The sequence below is a fragment of the Salminus brasiliensis genome, chromosome 2 (genome assembly GCF_030463535.1).
Source record: "Salminus brasiliensis chromosome 2, fSalBra1.hap2, whole genome shotgun sequence".
NCBI classification, from domain to species: Eukaryota; Metazoa; Chordata; class Actinopteri; order Characiformes; family Bryconidae; genus Salminus; species Salminus brasiliensis.
In genome coordinates, this window is record NC_132879.1 from 15946011 (window position 1) to 15962549 (window position 16539).

General features: G+C 38.7%; 3 protein-coding genes across 4 annotated transcripts in view; all 3 read left to right on the forward strand.

The window, feature by feature from the left end:
* Positions 1 to 16539, forward strand: part of LOC140545582 (protocadherin alpha-C2-like) — a 133931-nt gene that overhangs the window by 16545 nt on the left and 100847 nt on the right. The gene's annotated exons all lie outside the window — the stretch shown is intronic.
* LOC140550207 (protocadherin alpha-3-like) overlaps positions 1 to 16539 on the forward strand; it is a 54780-nt gene that overhangs the window by 7796 nt on the left and 30445 nt on the right. The window lies entirely within an intron of this gene.
* Positions 2981 to 12689, forward strand: LOC140550210 (protocadherin gamma-A5-like). The gene is made up of 4 exons (XM_072674048.1): positions 2981 to 5491; positions 7673 to 8464; positions 11491 to 12282; positions 12684 to 12689. The coding sequence occupies exons 1-4, from the start codon at positions 3128 to 3130 to the stop codon at positions 12687 to 12689; spliced, it is 3954 nt and encodes a 1317-aa protein (XP_072530149.1). The 5' UTR covers positions 2981 to 3127.

Consider the following 16539-nt stretch of genomic DNA (forward strand, 5'->3'; position numbering starts at 1 on the left):
TGTAGTCCATTAGGTGTCAGCGTGTCACTAGGAAACAGTGTTGGCAGGAGGCCCTGCCCCTTGCTCGTACCTCCTGTGATTCTTTTTGTTCTTTTGGACGTCACGATATTATGATGAGCAGAGTGATTATACGACAAACGGCTGGTACAACCGAAGCTTAAAAAGCTAATTTCTTGTTTTTTGTCTTCAAAACACTTTGATTGACCTTCTCAAACAAAGAGGATATTCATATGCACAAGGCGCTAAAATCGTTATTCGGAATGGATTATGGCGAACAAAGGCACAGATGGCAACACTGGTGTATTGCTCTGCGTTTATTTTTGTTGCTTTGCTTCGGGAAGTATGCTTTCTCTCAAATAAGGTACTCTGTACCTGAAGAAGTAAAAGAAGGAACCGTTGTGGGCAATGTTGCAAAAGATTTGAGTCTTGATATCAGTACTTTGGTGGATAGACGGTTCCGCATCGTTTCTGGATCTAAAGACGCTATTTTCCAGGTAAACACGAACAATGGCGAGCTGTATGTGCATAAAAAAATCGACAGAGAAGAGCTGTGTGATGATAACAGTGTCTGCTTAATAAATCTCAAAATTGCAGTAGAACATCCACTAGAAATACATTACGTAGGCGTAGAGATAACGGACGTGAACGACCATGCTCCTGTTTTTCCAGAAAAAGAGCAAAATCTGAAGATTGCAGAAAACACGTTAACCGGTGCTGATTTTCAGCTGGTGGCTGCCCGGGACCCTGACTCTGGAGTAAATTCCCTTCGCACATACAAATTGAGTCATAACGAGCATTTTGATCTTGAGATTCGGGATGATGGCGAAGACAATAAAATGCCAGTTTTAAAATTGCAGAGAGCACTGGACAGGGAGCGTCGTGCTAAACACAGTTTAGTGCTGACTGCAGTTGATGGTGGAAATCCACCGAGGTCAGGAGCCATGAATATTTCAATAACTGTGCTTGATATCAATGACAACAGACCAATATTCAGCAAAGATGTCTATTCTGTAACAATTCCTGAAAATATGCCAAAGGGGAGGTTTTTGATCAATGTCAGTGCTACAGATGCTGATAAAGGTTTAAATGGAGATGTTATTTTTTCGTTTGCCAGTAACTTAAAAAAAAAAGTCTATGAAACATTTGAACTGGATGAAAACACAGGAGAAATTATTCTAAAAGGCATGATTGACTTTGAGGATGCTGAGATATACAGAGCTGATGTTACTGCTTCTGATCGAGGAGAACCTCCCATGACAACAACCTGTAGAGTGATAATAAAGGTTACAGATATAAATGACAATGAACCTGAAATTGACGTCACCTCTCTCTCTAATCTAGTACCTGAAAATTCAAAACCAGGAACAGTTGTCTCACTCATTAGTGTGACTGATAAAGATTCTGGTGTTAATGGTAAAGTCATATGTAGTCTCTCTCAAAATGTTCCTTTTGAGTTAAAACCATCTGTTCAGGAAAATATGTATTCCTTGGTCACAAAAGCCGATTTAGATCGAGAGGTGGCTTCACATTATGACATTATTATATTTGCAGTTGACTTAGGGCAACCTTCTTTATCTTCATTTAAAACATTGAGCATAGAGGTCTCAGATGTGAATGACAATTCTCCAGTGTTTCCACAAAACCCGCTTGAACTTTACATTTTTGAAAATAACTTGCCAGGGGGCTCAATTTTCTCAGTGAGTGCATGGGACAAAGATGAAAACGAAAATGCTCTGATCTCATATCATGTTATCAGAGATGATGGAGGACGGGATAGCATGGCTTCTTTTATAAACATTAATTCAGAAACAGGTGTAATTCATGCACTTAAAAGTTTGGATTTTGAAACCTCAAAGAATTTCCAGTTCCACGTGCTTGCTACGGATTCTGGAACCCCACCACTGAGCACCAACGTCACTGTGAACGTGTTTATTCTGGATCAGAACGACAACATCCCAATGATCTTATATCCAGTCAGCTCTAACGGATCTTCTGAAGGTATGGAGGAGATTCCACGCAATGTGAATGCAGGACATTTGGTGACCAAAGTGAGAGCCTATGATGCAGATATAGGATACAATGGCTGGTTATTATTTTCACTGAAGGAAGTGAGTGACCACAGTCTGTTTGGTTTGGACCGCTACACAGGACAGATAAGGACCCTCCGCTCTTTCACAGAAACTGACGAGGATCTGCATAAACTGGTCATACTGGTCAAAGACAATGGCAACGTGTCACTTTCAGCAACAGCTACTGTGATTGTCAAAGTTGTGGAGCCCAAAGAGGCTTTTGCTGCTTCTGATGTTAAAGATGTAGTAAAGGATGAAGAGGACAATGATGTTACGTTTTATCTGATCATCACTTTGGGCTCAGTTTCAGTTCTTTTTGTCATCAGCATTGTTGTGTTGATTTTAGTCCAGTGCTCCAAATCTACAGACTATCCCTCCAAGTATTTACAAGATACAAATTATGATGGGACACTGTGTCACAGCATCCAATATAGATCTGGAGATAAACGCTACATGTTAGTTGGACCCAGAATGAGTATCGGTTCTACTATAGTTCCAGGGAGTAATGGAAATACTCTAGTGGTACCAGATCGCAGGAGCAGAGCTTCTAAAGAGGTATGTGCTGGTTAAATCAATATCATTAATAGTGTTAAGTAATGTCTACTTTTTCTGCTTTGGGTATAACAGTAAATATCTTAATGCATGTCTTAATGTATTAACGCAGTGTAATACTGCATGAAAATATGTTCTTTTTTGACTTAAGACAAAATGCTCTACAGAGAACACGCCAAAAACACAATTATGTTTTGTAACTCCACATATATATATAACATATGTATGTTTTTACTGGTAATTTTGGACGGGCTGTTACTGATATAACCACACGAGGTCAGTGTTATAAAGGCACAGCGAACAGGAACGTAACCTTGCTTCCTGTGATGCGCAAAACTGTTTTTTTCAGAATATCAAGACAGCAGCTCGCCTAGCACGGGAGCTCCTGTTAAAAACAAAGGCACTCATGTTTATATGACCACAATGGATTATGAACGTGTTTGTTTTGTATTATAATACAAACTTAACATATTTGCGGGACATAAACATTAAGGAAATAATCCAGGATGTATAACTGCGAACATAGGCGCAATTGGCAGTGTTGGTGGATTATTCTTCGCTTGTCATTGCTGGTTTACATCGGGGAGCACATTTCAGCTCAAATAAGGTACTCAGTTCGGGAGGAGGTGAAAGAGGGATACGAAGTAGGAAATATCGCAAAGGATTTGGGTCTTGATATCACTACCTTGGTGAACAGACGGTTTCGTATTGTTTCTAGTTCTGCTGACGCTCTGTTCCAGGTAAATCAGAACAATGGAGTGCTGTTTGTCATTACGAAAATCGACAGAGAGATGATTTGTGAAGAGAGTGCTGTATGCACCATTAATGTAAAAATTGCTGTGGAAAATCCATTTGAGATTCATTATGTTGTTATAGAAATTGTCGATGTTAATGATCACAGTCCCCATTTTCCAGAGAAGGAGCAGCATTTCGAAATCGCTGAAAATACCCTGGCTGGGGCGCGTTTCGAGCTTCAAAGCGCACGTGATCCAGATGTAGGAATTTATTCTATTCGCCTCTATAAGCTAGCAAAAAATAATCACTTCGACTTACAAATGAGTGATAATGAGGAGGAAGAGAAAATTCCAGTCCTAGTTTTACTAAATTCTTTAGACAGAGAGCAGAACCCAAAGCATAATTTAACTTTGACCGCAGTGGATGGAGGAAATCCTCCCAGGTCGGGCACGTTAAATATTACTGTCTCTGTTCTTGATATTAATGACAACCGTCCTGTATGTAGTAAAGACGTCTATTACGTAACTCTGAGAGAAAATACTCCTGTAGGCACATCTGTTGTACGAGTCAATGCAACTGATTCAGACGAGGGATTGAATGGGGATGTATTATACACGTTTGGAAGAACTACTCGACGCAAAGTACATGACACATTTAACCTAGACAGCACCACCGGCGAAATTCAAATTAAAGAGCCTATTGACTTTGAGGACAATGAGGTATATAGGCTAAACATACAGGCTTCGGATAAAGGACAACCTCCTATGACAAGCGATTGCAAAGTTATTATCAAGATTACAGACGAAAACGATAATTATCCAGAAATAGAAGTAACATCACTTTTTAGTGTTGTTCCTGAAGACTCAAAACCTGGTACTGTTATTTCTTTAATTAGTGTTACAGATAAAGACATTGGTTTAAATGGTAAAGTTATTTGTAGCATCTCTGAGTACGTGCCATTTGAGCTAAAACCATCTATTCAGGATAACATGTACTCTATAGTAACAAAAGAGCGGTTGGACCGAGAGCTTGTCAAAAATTACGATATCTTGATTAAAGCCACTGATTTAGGTCAGCCTCCACTATCTACATTTAAGACATTGCAAGTGCAAGTGTCTGATGTTAATGATAACTCCCCGGAATTTCCTCAAAACCCTTTGGAACTTTATTTGCTGGAAAATAACGTCCCCGGTGCCTCTATGTTTTCTGTGTGCGCTTCCGACAAAGACTTGAATGAAAATGCTGAGATTTCTTATCAAATTGTAAGACGTGACGGCATAAATGATGACATTGGAACTTTTCTAAACGTCAACGCTGAAACAGGAGTTATTAGCGCATTAAGAAGCTTTGATTACGAAACAGTCAAAACGTTCCAGTTCCACGTGCTCGCTACAGATTCTGGAACCCCACCACTGAGCAGCAACGTCACAGTGAACGTGTTCATCCTGGATCAGAACGACAACGTTCCAATGATCTTATATCCAGTCAGCTCTAACGGATCTGCTGAAGGCGTGGAGGAGATTCCCCGCAATGTGAACGCAGGACATTTGGTGGCGAAAGTGAGAGCCTATGACGCAGATATAGGATACAATGGCTGGTTGTTATTTTCACTGCAGGAAGTGAGTGACCACAGTCTGTTCGGTTTGGATCGCTATACTGGACATATAAGGACTCTTCGCTCATTCACAGAAACCGACGAGGCTCAGCACAAACTAGTAATATTAGTCAAAGACAATGGCAACGTTTCGCTTTCAGCAACAGCAACTGTGATTATCAAAGTTGTGGAACCCAAAGAGGCTTTTGCAGCTTCTGATGTTACAAATGCAGTAAAAGATGAGGAAGACAGTGACGTTACATTTTACTTGATCATCACTTTGGGCTCAATTTCAGTGCTTTTTCTGATCAGTATCACTGTGTTGATTGTAATGCAGTGCAACAGATCCACAAATTATTCTTCTAAGTGTTTACAAGATGCCAATTATGATGGGACATTGTGTCACAGCATCCAGTACAGATCTGGAGATAAACGCTACATGTTAGTTGGACCCAGAATGAGTATCGGTTCTACTATAGTTCCGGGCAGTAATGGAAATACTCTAGTGATACCCGATCATAGAAGGAGAGCTTCTAGAGAGGTAAGAACTCAGTAACAGACTTCATCATTCAATCATTTTTTTTATTATTATTATTTCTTCTTAGCATTTATTCTTATTTTGGATTTTATGTTCTTGCATCGAAATGTTCATCATTTAAGATATTTGGTTCATATATGCAAATAATGCCCACATTAATATGCTGCAATACATTTACTTATTTTAATGTAATATGTTTTGTTTATGTGGAATCGAAATAATTCCATTGCTATTTTAAATGCACTTTAAAATGACCATGTGCGTAACGAATGAATAGGAAACTGTTTATTTATACAGCGTGTTTATGCAAATTAATTATAAACACATTGAATGGTGTCTAAGCCACTAAAGACCACTCGGTGTCAGTGTTAGCCTAATGTTTTAAATGTAAAGCTCGGACCCTAGTCGTGACATGCGTGGTGCGTTTTTGTTTCAGGCGACCGACAGGATAGTGAGAGCTTATGCGGTGTGAGACTGTGATTTGGTTTTGTCGGTCATCGGTCACATATTCTTTCCTATGACGAACTATTTGGTGTTGATTTCTCTTCTCACTGTTTCTTGTGGTCCCTGACAGTCCGTAGGATTAATTTCTTTTGCGCCCTTGGATAGCCGTTTACGATGGGAGACGCAAGACAAAGGGGAAAATGGGAGTACTGGTGGATTGTCCTGCATTTTTGCGTGCTGATTTTTTTGGAGGAGGTTTTGGCTCAGATAAAATATTCTATTCCAGAAGAGGTGAAAGAAGGAACAAGTGTCGGAAACATTGCCAAGGATTTAGGTCTTGATATTAGTACGTTGGTGGACAGGCGATTTCGCATTGTATCTGGAGATAAGGATTCTTTTTTACAGGTAAATCAAAACAATGGCGTTCTGTATGTCCATAAGAAAATCGACAGGGAGACGATATATAATGGAAATAGCATTTGCATTATTAATTTAAAAATTGCGGTAGAAAATCCACTTGAAATACATTATATTGCAATCGAAATAGCAGACATAAATGATAATTCACCAGTGTTCCTAGATAAAGAGCAGCACTTCGAAATAGCCGAACACACTGCCCTAGGGACTCGATTCCAAATACAAGCAGCACGTGACCCTGACGCAGGCATAAATTCTGTGCGATCATACAGATTAATCCGCAATGAAAACTTCGAAATAGACGTTAGACACAGCGATGAGGAAAAAAATCCATTTTTAGTGTTGAAAAAAACTCTCGACAGAGAACATAATAATAAGCATAATCTAATGTTAACAGCTATCGATGGAGGTAACCCACCTAGATCTGGCACTTTAAACATTATTGTGAATGTTCTTGATTCTAACGATAATCGTCCTGTATTTACCCAAGATACCTATTCAGTGACTATACCGGAAAATGTTCCAACTGGAACTATTGTGATTAAATTAAATGCGTCAGATGAGGATGAAGGAATAAATGGTGACATTGAATATTCTTTTGTTAGAAACCTTAAGCGTAAAGTGTATGAACTCTTTGATCTGGACCATAACACTGGTGAAATCAGAGTTAAAGGTGAGGTGAACTTTGAGGATACAGAAGTATATAAATTAGACGTTCAAGCCGCAGACAGAGGCCAGCCACCATTAACAGCTGAATGCAGAGTGATTATTAAGGTGTTAGATGTAAATGATAACAAACCAGAAATCGAGGTGACTTCCTTATCAAACGTAATTCCGGAGAATGCAAAACCTGGGACCGTAATTTCTCTAATCAGTGTCACAGATAAGGATTCTGGACTTAATGGCAAAGTTTTCTGTAAATTATCAGAAAATGTTCCTTTCGAATTGAAACCATCAGTTCAAGAAAATATATATTCTTTGGTGACAAATCTATACCTGGACAGAGAGAATGAAGATAAATTTGATATCATAATATCAGCCACAGATTTAGGTGAACCCCCTTTATCAACTTTAAAAACTTTAAGTGTGCAAATATCAGATATCAATGATAACTGTCCAGAATTTCCACGTGCATCTATGGAATTGTATATAGCTGAGAACAATGCCCCAGGTGGGTCAATATTTTCAATAAATGCATCTGACAAAGACTTAAACGAAAATGCAGCCTTAACTTACCAAATTATAAAACATAATGATTTACAAAAGGACATGGCTTCATTCTTAAACATTAATTCAGAAACAGGTGTTATTCGTGCGCTTAAGATTTTTGACTTTGAAATAATCAAGACGTTCCAGTTCCACGTGCTTGCCACAGATTCTGGAACTCCACCACTGAGCAGCAACGTCACAGTAAACGTGTTTATTCTGGATCAGAACGACAACGTTCCAGTGATCTTATATCCAGTCAGCTCTAACGGATCAGCTGAAGGTGTGGAGGAGATTCCCCGCAATGTGAACGCAGGACATTTGGTGACTAAAGTGAGAGCCTATGACGCAGATATAGGATACAATGGCTGGTTATTATTTTCACTGCAGGAAGTGAGTGACCACAGTCTGTTTGGTTTGGACCGCTACACAGGACAGATAAGGACCCTGCGTTCATTCACAGAAACAGACGAGGTCCAACATAAACTGGTCATACAGGTCAAAGACAATGGCAATGTGTCGCTTTCAGCAACAGTGACTGTAATTGTCAAAACTGTTGAGCCCAAAGAAGCTTTTGCTGCTTCTGATGTTAAAAATGCAATAAAAGATGAGGAGGATAACAACGTTATTTTTTACCTGATCATCACTCTGGGCTCAGTGTCAGTGCTTTTTGTCATCAGTATAATTGTGCTGATAGTAATACAGTGCTCCAACTCTACAAACTATTCCTCCAAGTATTTACAAGATGCCAATTATGATGGGACACTGTGTCACAGCATCCAGTACAGATCTGGAGATAAACGCTACATGTTAGTTGGACCTAGAATGAGTATTGGCTCTACAATAGTTCCGAGCAGTAATGGGAATACTCTAGTGGTACCAGATCGCAGAAGGACAGCTTCTGGAGAGGTAAGAGTTGACAGTTACAGTTACTAGCCTCATTATGAATTATACCTTTATTACATTCAAAGACCAATTTAAAGCTTCATGTATGTGTCTTTTTAAACAGAAAAAAATTATATTTTTAACAGGAGTAGTTGGACTAATGTCTTATGAGGTAGTTCGAAAAATGGTTTGGTTTCTTCTGAATGCATTATTACAAACTTATGGATTTGTAAATACCCTTGCAGCTCAACTGATCTACCTAATAAATAATTGATTTTAGAATCTATGTGTTGAATGATAACTACAATCAAACACTTGGTTTAACAATGGTTAAACAAAAAGAGGGAACTAGTTTGAACATTTCATGCAATACCAGCTTTATGCAAAGTTCAATTTTGGTCTCATCTGACCAGTGGTCTCAGTATTCTCCTATTATTCCAAAGGTTTGTCTAAATGCAAACTCTAAACGTGCTTCAACATGCTTTTTCTACATTAGCGGAGTCTGCTTGGTGAGTGTGCATACAGGCCATAGTGGTTGGATGCATTACTTGCTGTTTTCTTTGAAAAAGAAGATGATCCTTAGTTCTTGGACAACTCTTCTGATAATTCTTTTCACTCCTCTCTCTTAAATCTTGTGGGGAGCAACTGGTTGTGGCCGGTTTATGGTGAAATTATGGTCTTTCCACTCTTGCATGTGTCCCCAACAATGCTCACTGGAACCTTCAGAAATTCCTCTGTAACCAATGTCATCAGTATTTTTGCAACAATGAGGTTGAGAGAGTCTTGAGAGAGCTCACTGGTTTTACCCATCATTTTCTTGTGTGGTACCTTGGTAATGAGACACCTTTTTATTGGCCATCAGTTGAACCAGCTGATATTAATTTGGACTAAGTTGCAGGATTACTTTCTAATTACTAATAAATTTCAGCTGGTGTCATGCCTTTCCTATGGCTTTTCGCACACTCTCTTTCTTCAATATACTTATTTGTCCCCTGTGTCATTTGTCATTAAGACACACAAGTTAATGGACATGTATTGTCTGATGTCTTTGCATGTATGGATTGAATGGGTTGTTATCGACATCTGTTAAGAATTTCAATATGACCTTTTGAAATATATTTTTTCTTGGTGAATGTGTTCAGTACTTTCACCCGCTGTACATGCAGTCTTTACAGTTAACATAAGTAGAACAATATTTAATTGGTTGCGCATACGTTATAAATGACCACTCGGCGTCAGTGTCGTTTTAAAATTGAAAGGATTTGGGAAAGCCCTCCCCTAAAAGCTGACATGCGTAGTGCGGTTTTGTTCCAGACGAAAGAGGACATATTATCATCTGAGGAAATGTAAGGGTGTGAAGTCTACGTTGTTTGCCTTGATTGTTTCTTTTGAGTAGACAGTAACTGATAATGACCTTGAAGCTGACGCAGAACTGCATTTTCTAAAAGTGAAGGCTTTTTTATTACCTTGTGGATACGGTTTTGGGGTAGTCTCTTACAATGGAAAGCGTCAGACAAAGGCGCAAATGGAAGTGCTGGTGGATTGTTCTCGGTTTCTATTTACTGCTGTGCTTAGCGGAGCAAGTGTCGTCTCAGATAAGGTACTCCGTTCCTGAAGAAGTCAAAGAAGGATATATTGTGGGAAATCTTGCAAAAGATTTGGACCTTGATGTCAGTACTTTGATGGACAGAGGATTCCGTATCGTTTCTGGATCTAATGACGCATTTTTCCAGGTGAACCAGAACAATGGCATTTTGTCTGTTCGTAAGAAAATTGACAGAGAACAAATATGTGATGGCACGAACATCTGTGTAGTAGATCTCAAAATCGTCGTAGAAAACCCTCTCGAGATCCATTATGTGGCAGTAGACATTACAGACGTGAATGACCATGCTCCTGAATTTCCAGATAAGCAACAACGAGTAAAAGTAGCAGAGAGCACACTACCGGGTGCACGATTTCAGCTACGAAGTGCACGTGATCCAGATAACGGGGTATATTCTGTTCGAGCCTATAAACTAACTCAAAACGAGCATTTTGATCTTGAAATAAGAGACAGGGGCGACGAAAAAGTGCCATTTCTTGTTTTACAGAGAGCAGTAGATAGGGAGCGTAAAGCTCAGCACCAACTACTGTTGACAGCAATAGATGGTGGGAATCCACCAAAGTCTGGGGCTTTAAATATTACAGTTACTGTTCAGGATATAAACGACAATCGCCCAGTGTTTAGTCATGAAGTGTACACAGCGCAAGTAAAGGAAAATGTTCCAATTGGCACTATGGTCTTAAAAGTTAATGCAGTGGATCTTGATGACGGTTCGAATGGAGAGGTTATATATTATTTAGGTAATAATTATGGTATGTTTGGTTTGGATAATGTTACTGGCGAAATTCGGGTGAACGGTGAGATAGACTTCGAAAAAAACGATATATATAGATTAGATGTTTTTGCTTCAGATAAAGGCACACCTCCAATGACAGTTGACTGTAGGGTCATTGTGAAAATTTTAGATGTGAACGATAACACTCCACAAATAGACGTTACATCACTTTCTAATTTAGTGCCTGAAAATTCCAAACCTGGAAGTGTTATTTCATTAATTAGTGTATTAGATAAAGACTCTGGTGTAAACGGGAAGGTTTTATGTACTTTGTCTCCCAATATACCCTTTGAACTAAAACCGTCTATAAAAGACAATATGTACTCCTTAGTTACAAAAACGCAGTTGGACCGAGAGGAAACTTCCTTTTACGAAATCATAGTAACAGCAACAGACCTTGGCCAACCTCCTTTAACTGAAGTAAAAATTCTTAGCGTGCAGGTGTCCGATGTGAATGACAACAGTCCAGAGTTTGTTCAAAATCCACTTGAACTGTATTTAGTTGAAAACAATTCTCCTGGTACCTCAATTTTTTCCATCGCTGCAGTGGATAAAGATACATATGAAAATTCTGCAATTTCATACAAAATTCTTAAAGATAGTTCACAAAACGGCATAGTTTCATTTCTCAATATTAATTCTGAAACAGGCGTTATTTATGCGCTGAAGAATTTTGACTTTGAAGTAACCAAGACGTTCCAGTTCCACGTGCTCGCTACAGACTCTGGAACTCCACCACTGAGCAGCAACGTCACAGTGAACGTGTTCATCCTGGATCAGAACGACAACGTTCCAGTGATCTTATATCCAGTCAGCTCTAACGGATCTGCTGAAGGCGTGGAGGAGATTCCCCGCAATGTGAACGCAGGACATTTGGTGACTAAAGTGAGAGCCTATGATGCAGATATAGGATACAATGGCTGGTTATTATTTTCACTGCAGGAAGTGAGTGACCACAGTCTGTTTGGTTTGGACCGCTACACAGGACAGATAAGGACCCTCCGCTCATTCACAGAAACCGACGAAGCACAGCACAAACTAGTCATATTGGTCAAAGACAATGGCAACGTTTCGCTTTCAGCAACAGCGACTGTGATTATCAAAGTTGTAGAGCCCAAAGAGGCTTTTGCAGCGTCTGATGTTAAAAATCCCGTAACAGACGAGGACGACATTGACGTTACGTTTTATCTGATCATCACTCTGGGCTCGGTTTCAGTGCTTTTTATCTTCAGTATCATTGTGCTTATTGTAATGCAGTGCTCGAAATCTACAGACTATTCCTCCAAATATTTTCAAGATACAAATTATGATGGGACACTGTGTCACAGCATCCAGTACAGATCAGGAGATAAACGGTACATGTTAGTTGGACCCAGAATGAGTATCGGTTCTACTATAGTTCCGGGGAGTAATGGGAATACTCTAGTGGTACCAGATCGCAGACGTAGAGCTTCTGGAGAGGTAAGAGCTTGTTTGTAATAACGTAATTTAGTTACATAATTTTCGGTTGTTATCATTTTAAAATGTTTCTGTTTCAGTCATTTTCTCATTGTTGCATTGTTTCTTAAATATAGCATTTCTTCGTTTATATATTCGTATATTATATTTTTCAACATGAAAGCTAGTTATTTGGCCTTACCATGACAATAGCAACAACGTTATTGTTATTGTTATTGTTATTATTATTATTATTACTACTACTACTATTATTATCGTATTACGGTTCATTATAATTCATTAAATTATTAATTTTATGTTCATTTTTTAAAATTGTGTTGTTCCAGACGATGTCACTGTTACATTGGTACAGCGAAGATATTTAGTCTCTGCTGATTGGTTCACTTCGCGCATGTCTGTCTCAGCGATAGAAGGATAGCATAGCCCAATACACAAGGAAAGACACAATGGTCACGACGACGTATCAAAACAGAAGATTTGTGGTTGTTTTATTTACATACATAAACTAACCTTTGTGGATACGTTTGAAAAACAAAGGCTGTCACTGTGTATTTCAAATAAACCGGATTTACAACAGCATTCACGATGAATGTCGAAGGACAAAGGAGCAATTCTGGATACTTTGGGATTTTGCTATGTTTCTTTTTACTACATCGCTTAAAGGATCATGTCTCCGCTCAAATCAGATACTCTATTCCAGAGGAGCGAAAAGAGGGATACGTTATTGGAAATATTGCTAAGGATTTGAGTCTTGATATCAGTGCTCTAGTGGACCGACGATTTCGTATTGTTTCTGGGTCTAAGGATGCGCTTTTCCAGGTAAACCAGAACAGTGGTCTATTATATGTGCATAAGAGAATAAACCGAGAAGAATTGTGTGGCGGGAATGTTGCTTGCGTATTGAATCTTAAAATAGCAGTAGAAGATCCTTTAGAGATCCACTATGTGGCGATAGAGATCACAGATATAAATGACAATGCACCTCTCTTTCCCGAGAAAGAGGGAAGACTCGAAATCGCAGAAAACAGGCTTATAGGAGCCCGTTTTCAGCTGCAAGCTGCTCATGATCCCGATATAGGAATAAATTCAGTTCATCTGTATAAAATAAGTCAAAACGAGCATTTTGAATTACAAGTCAGGCAAAGGGAAGAAGAACAAATTCCCTATCTCGTTTTACAGAAACATTTGGACCGAGAGATGAAAAAGGAACACAAATTAATTTTAACTGCAAGTGATGGCAGTAGTCCGCCAAAATCAGGCAATCTTAATGTCACCGTAATAGTTCTAGACTCAAATGATAACCCTCCCGTTTTCAGTCAAGATGTTTATTCGGTAACGCTCCCAGAAAACATGGAACCAGGCGTCGTTGTTTTGAAAGTGTCCGCAACGGATTTAGACGAAGGTCTTAATAGCGATATAGTTTATTCATTTCGCAGTGAGGTTAACGCAGGGATTCGCAATATGTTCATCCTGGACAACAAAACTGGAGAAATTAGGGTGAAAGGCTTTCTTGATTTCGAAGACACTGATGTTTATAAAATGGATGTGCAAGCAACTGATAAAGGCAACCCTCCTTTAACTGGTGAAAGTAGCATTATCATAAAAATACTGGATGTTAACGACAACACACCTGAAATAGAGATAACATCACTCTCTAACATGATTTCTGAAGCTTCACAACCAGGAACTGTAATATCTCTGATTAGTGTAATAGATAACGATTCTGGTGGAAACGGGAAAGTTGTTTGTCGTCTTAACGAGACTATGCCATTTGAGTTAAAACCGTCTGTGCAGGAGAACATGTTTTCTTTGGTGACAAAAAGTCACTTGGATAGAGAACTAGTTTCTCAATATGACATTACGATTACTGCTACGGACCTGGGCCAGCCTTCTCTTACCTCATTCAAAACTTTAAAAGTGCAGGTGTCAGATGTGAATGACAATAGGCCACAATTTTCAGTTAACCCTCTCTACTTGTACCTTTTTGAAAACAACGCCCCTGGAGCATCTATACTTTCTATCCACGCGTTTGACCAAGACATAAATGAAAATTCTGTAATTTCATATCACATTGTTAGTGGGGATGGAGCACAAAATCATATAACGTCCTTCTTAAACATTGATTCTGAAACAGGAGTTGTTTATGGGCTCAAATGTTTTGATTTTGAGGCACTGAAATCTTTCCAGTTCCACGTGCTCGCTACAGATTCTGGAACTCCACCACTGAGCAGCAACGTCACAGTGAACGTGTTCATTCTGGATCAGAACGACAACGTTCCAGTGATCTTATATCCAGTCACCTCTAATGGATCTGCTGAAGGCGTGGAGGAGATTCCCCGCAATGTGAACGCAGGACATTTGGTGACTAAAGTGAGAGCCTATGATGCAGATATAGGATACAATGGCTGGCTATTATTTTCACTGCAGAAAGTAAGTGACCACAGTCTGTTTGGTTTGGACCGCTATTCAGGACAGATAAGGACCCTCCGCTCATTCACAGAAACAGACGAGGATCAGCACAAACTGATCATATTGGTCAAAGACAATGGCAACGTTTCACTATCAGCAACAGCGACTGTGATTATCAAAGTTGTGGAGCCAAAAGAGGCATTTGCTGCTTCTGATGTTAAAAACACAGTAAAAGACCAGGAGGACAGTGACATTACTTTTTATTTGTGTATTTCTTTGGGATCAGTTTCACTACTTTTTGTCATCAGTATCATTGTGCTGATTGTAATGCAGTGCTCGAAATTAACAGACTATCCCTCCAAATATTTTCAAGACACTAATTATGACGGGACACTGTGTCACAGCATCCAGTACAGATCAGGAGATAAACGCTATATGTTAGTTGGACCCAGAATGAGTATCGGTTCTACTATAATTCCAAGCAGTAATGGAAATACTTTGGTGGTACCAGATCGCAGGGGAAGAGCGTCCGATGAGGTAAGAGACTACATGGCAATACACTGTAGTTTTTTTTTTAAATATTGAAATCTTTATGTATTCATTCATATCTTTCACATATTTGCGTTTTTGGTGACACGTGAAAATGGAGTGGGACTGAAGTGTCTTAAGTGTCAAGGGGCTAGTATTAAACCTTTTACATTTTTTATTAAATAGATCAATATGTCAAGCTAGTCAAAGCGATACAATTAAGTATACTTCCTTATATTTAAACAATTCAAATCCCGCGTGTACATTATGAAATCGAGCGTCGCTGTCCACGGTGCTGATCCCAGTCCTTATTTGTTGACAGAGTACTGGAATTTTCTATTTTGTGCAAAATGGGTCTGCATTCGTTGACCTGTTTCATGCGTGGTTTTAATAAACATTAATAAATTATTTGTCTCCATTCATCCAAAAGGTAGATTCTTCCTAACTATTAAGAGCATAACATTTTATCACAATGAAAATATTGGGTTAGTTTATGAGTTGTGAGTTTAGAGCGTTTCCTGCTACTGGATTAAAGGATTTCCTGCTCCTACAACTTCTCACAATATGATTAAGATCAAATTCAGGTGATTTGCATTTAGCATACATAGAGTTACGTAAGTGCTGACATAAATGTAAATTGTAAAAAGTAGTACATTTCCCAGCTCTTCCTCCACTGACGACAGATCATTCATGAAAAAGGCTACCTGAAAAACAATCAAACATTTATATTTTTAGTCAACTAACATATAAGTGTATTTGCAATGTACATTTGCCTATCATAGTTATTGTATTACACGATTAAATGTATAAGTTAATTGAAAAACTTTTAGAGGTTCTTCATTTTGAAACTGTAGAAGAACCTCTTAAGGTGCTTTAAGGGACCTTAAAGAAAAGGTTTTTGGAAGAAAATGTTCCTGGAGTACCTTAAGGCACCTTAAGAGGTTCCTCAGTTTCGTAAGGAACTTATACTTTTAACAGTGTAGAATAAATTTACACTCAATGTTTACAGTAGCACTAATATTGACTGTTTCTTAGTGTAATTTTACATATGAACATCTTATTTTCATTTTGTTTAATGATTCATAAAACAGTGACATACTTCAAATAATGTATGGTTGCAATTATTTTACAGCATGTTTAACTTGACGTCATTTTGCTGTTTTGTTTTTGGCAATTTGTAGTTAATTTACCTTAATTCAGTTCGTTTATCTCCATTTATATTTTTTATAGTTTTGTACGCCAGACGATGTCAGTGTAACATAGGGATAGAAAGCCCATGTTTTGCCCTGCCCACTGATGCACGTTGCGCATGATCGGTCTTGG

What these genes read in the sequence shown, in the direction of transcription:
- LOC140550210 (XM_072674048.1), top strand. Translation starts at nt 3,128, where the DNA reads ATGTATAACTGCGAACATAGGCGCAATTGGCAGTGTTGGTGGATTATT. An exon ending in GAAGGAGAGCTTCTAGAGAG is followed by an intron (nt 5,492 to 7,672) that starts GTAAGAACTCAG and finishes CGTGCGCTTAAG; the next exon opens with ATTTTTGACTTTGAAATAAT. An exon ending in GAAGGACAGCTTCTGGAGAG is followed by an intron (nt 8,465 to 11,490) that starts GTAAGAGTTGAC and finishes TATGCGCTGAAG; the next exon opens with AATTTTGACTTTGAAGTAAC.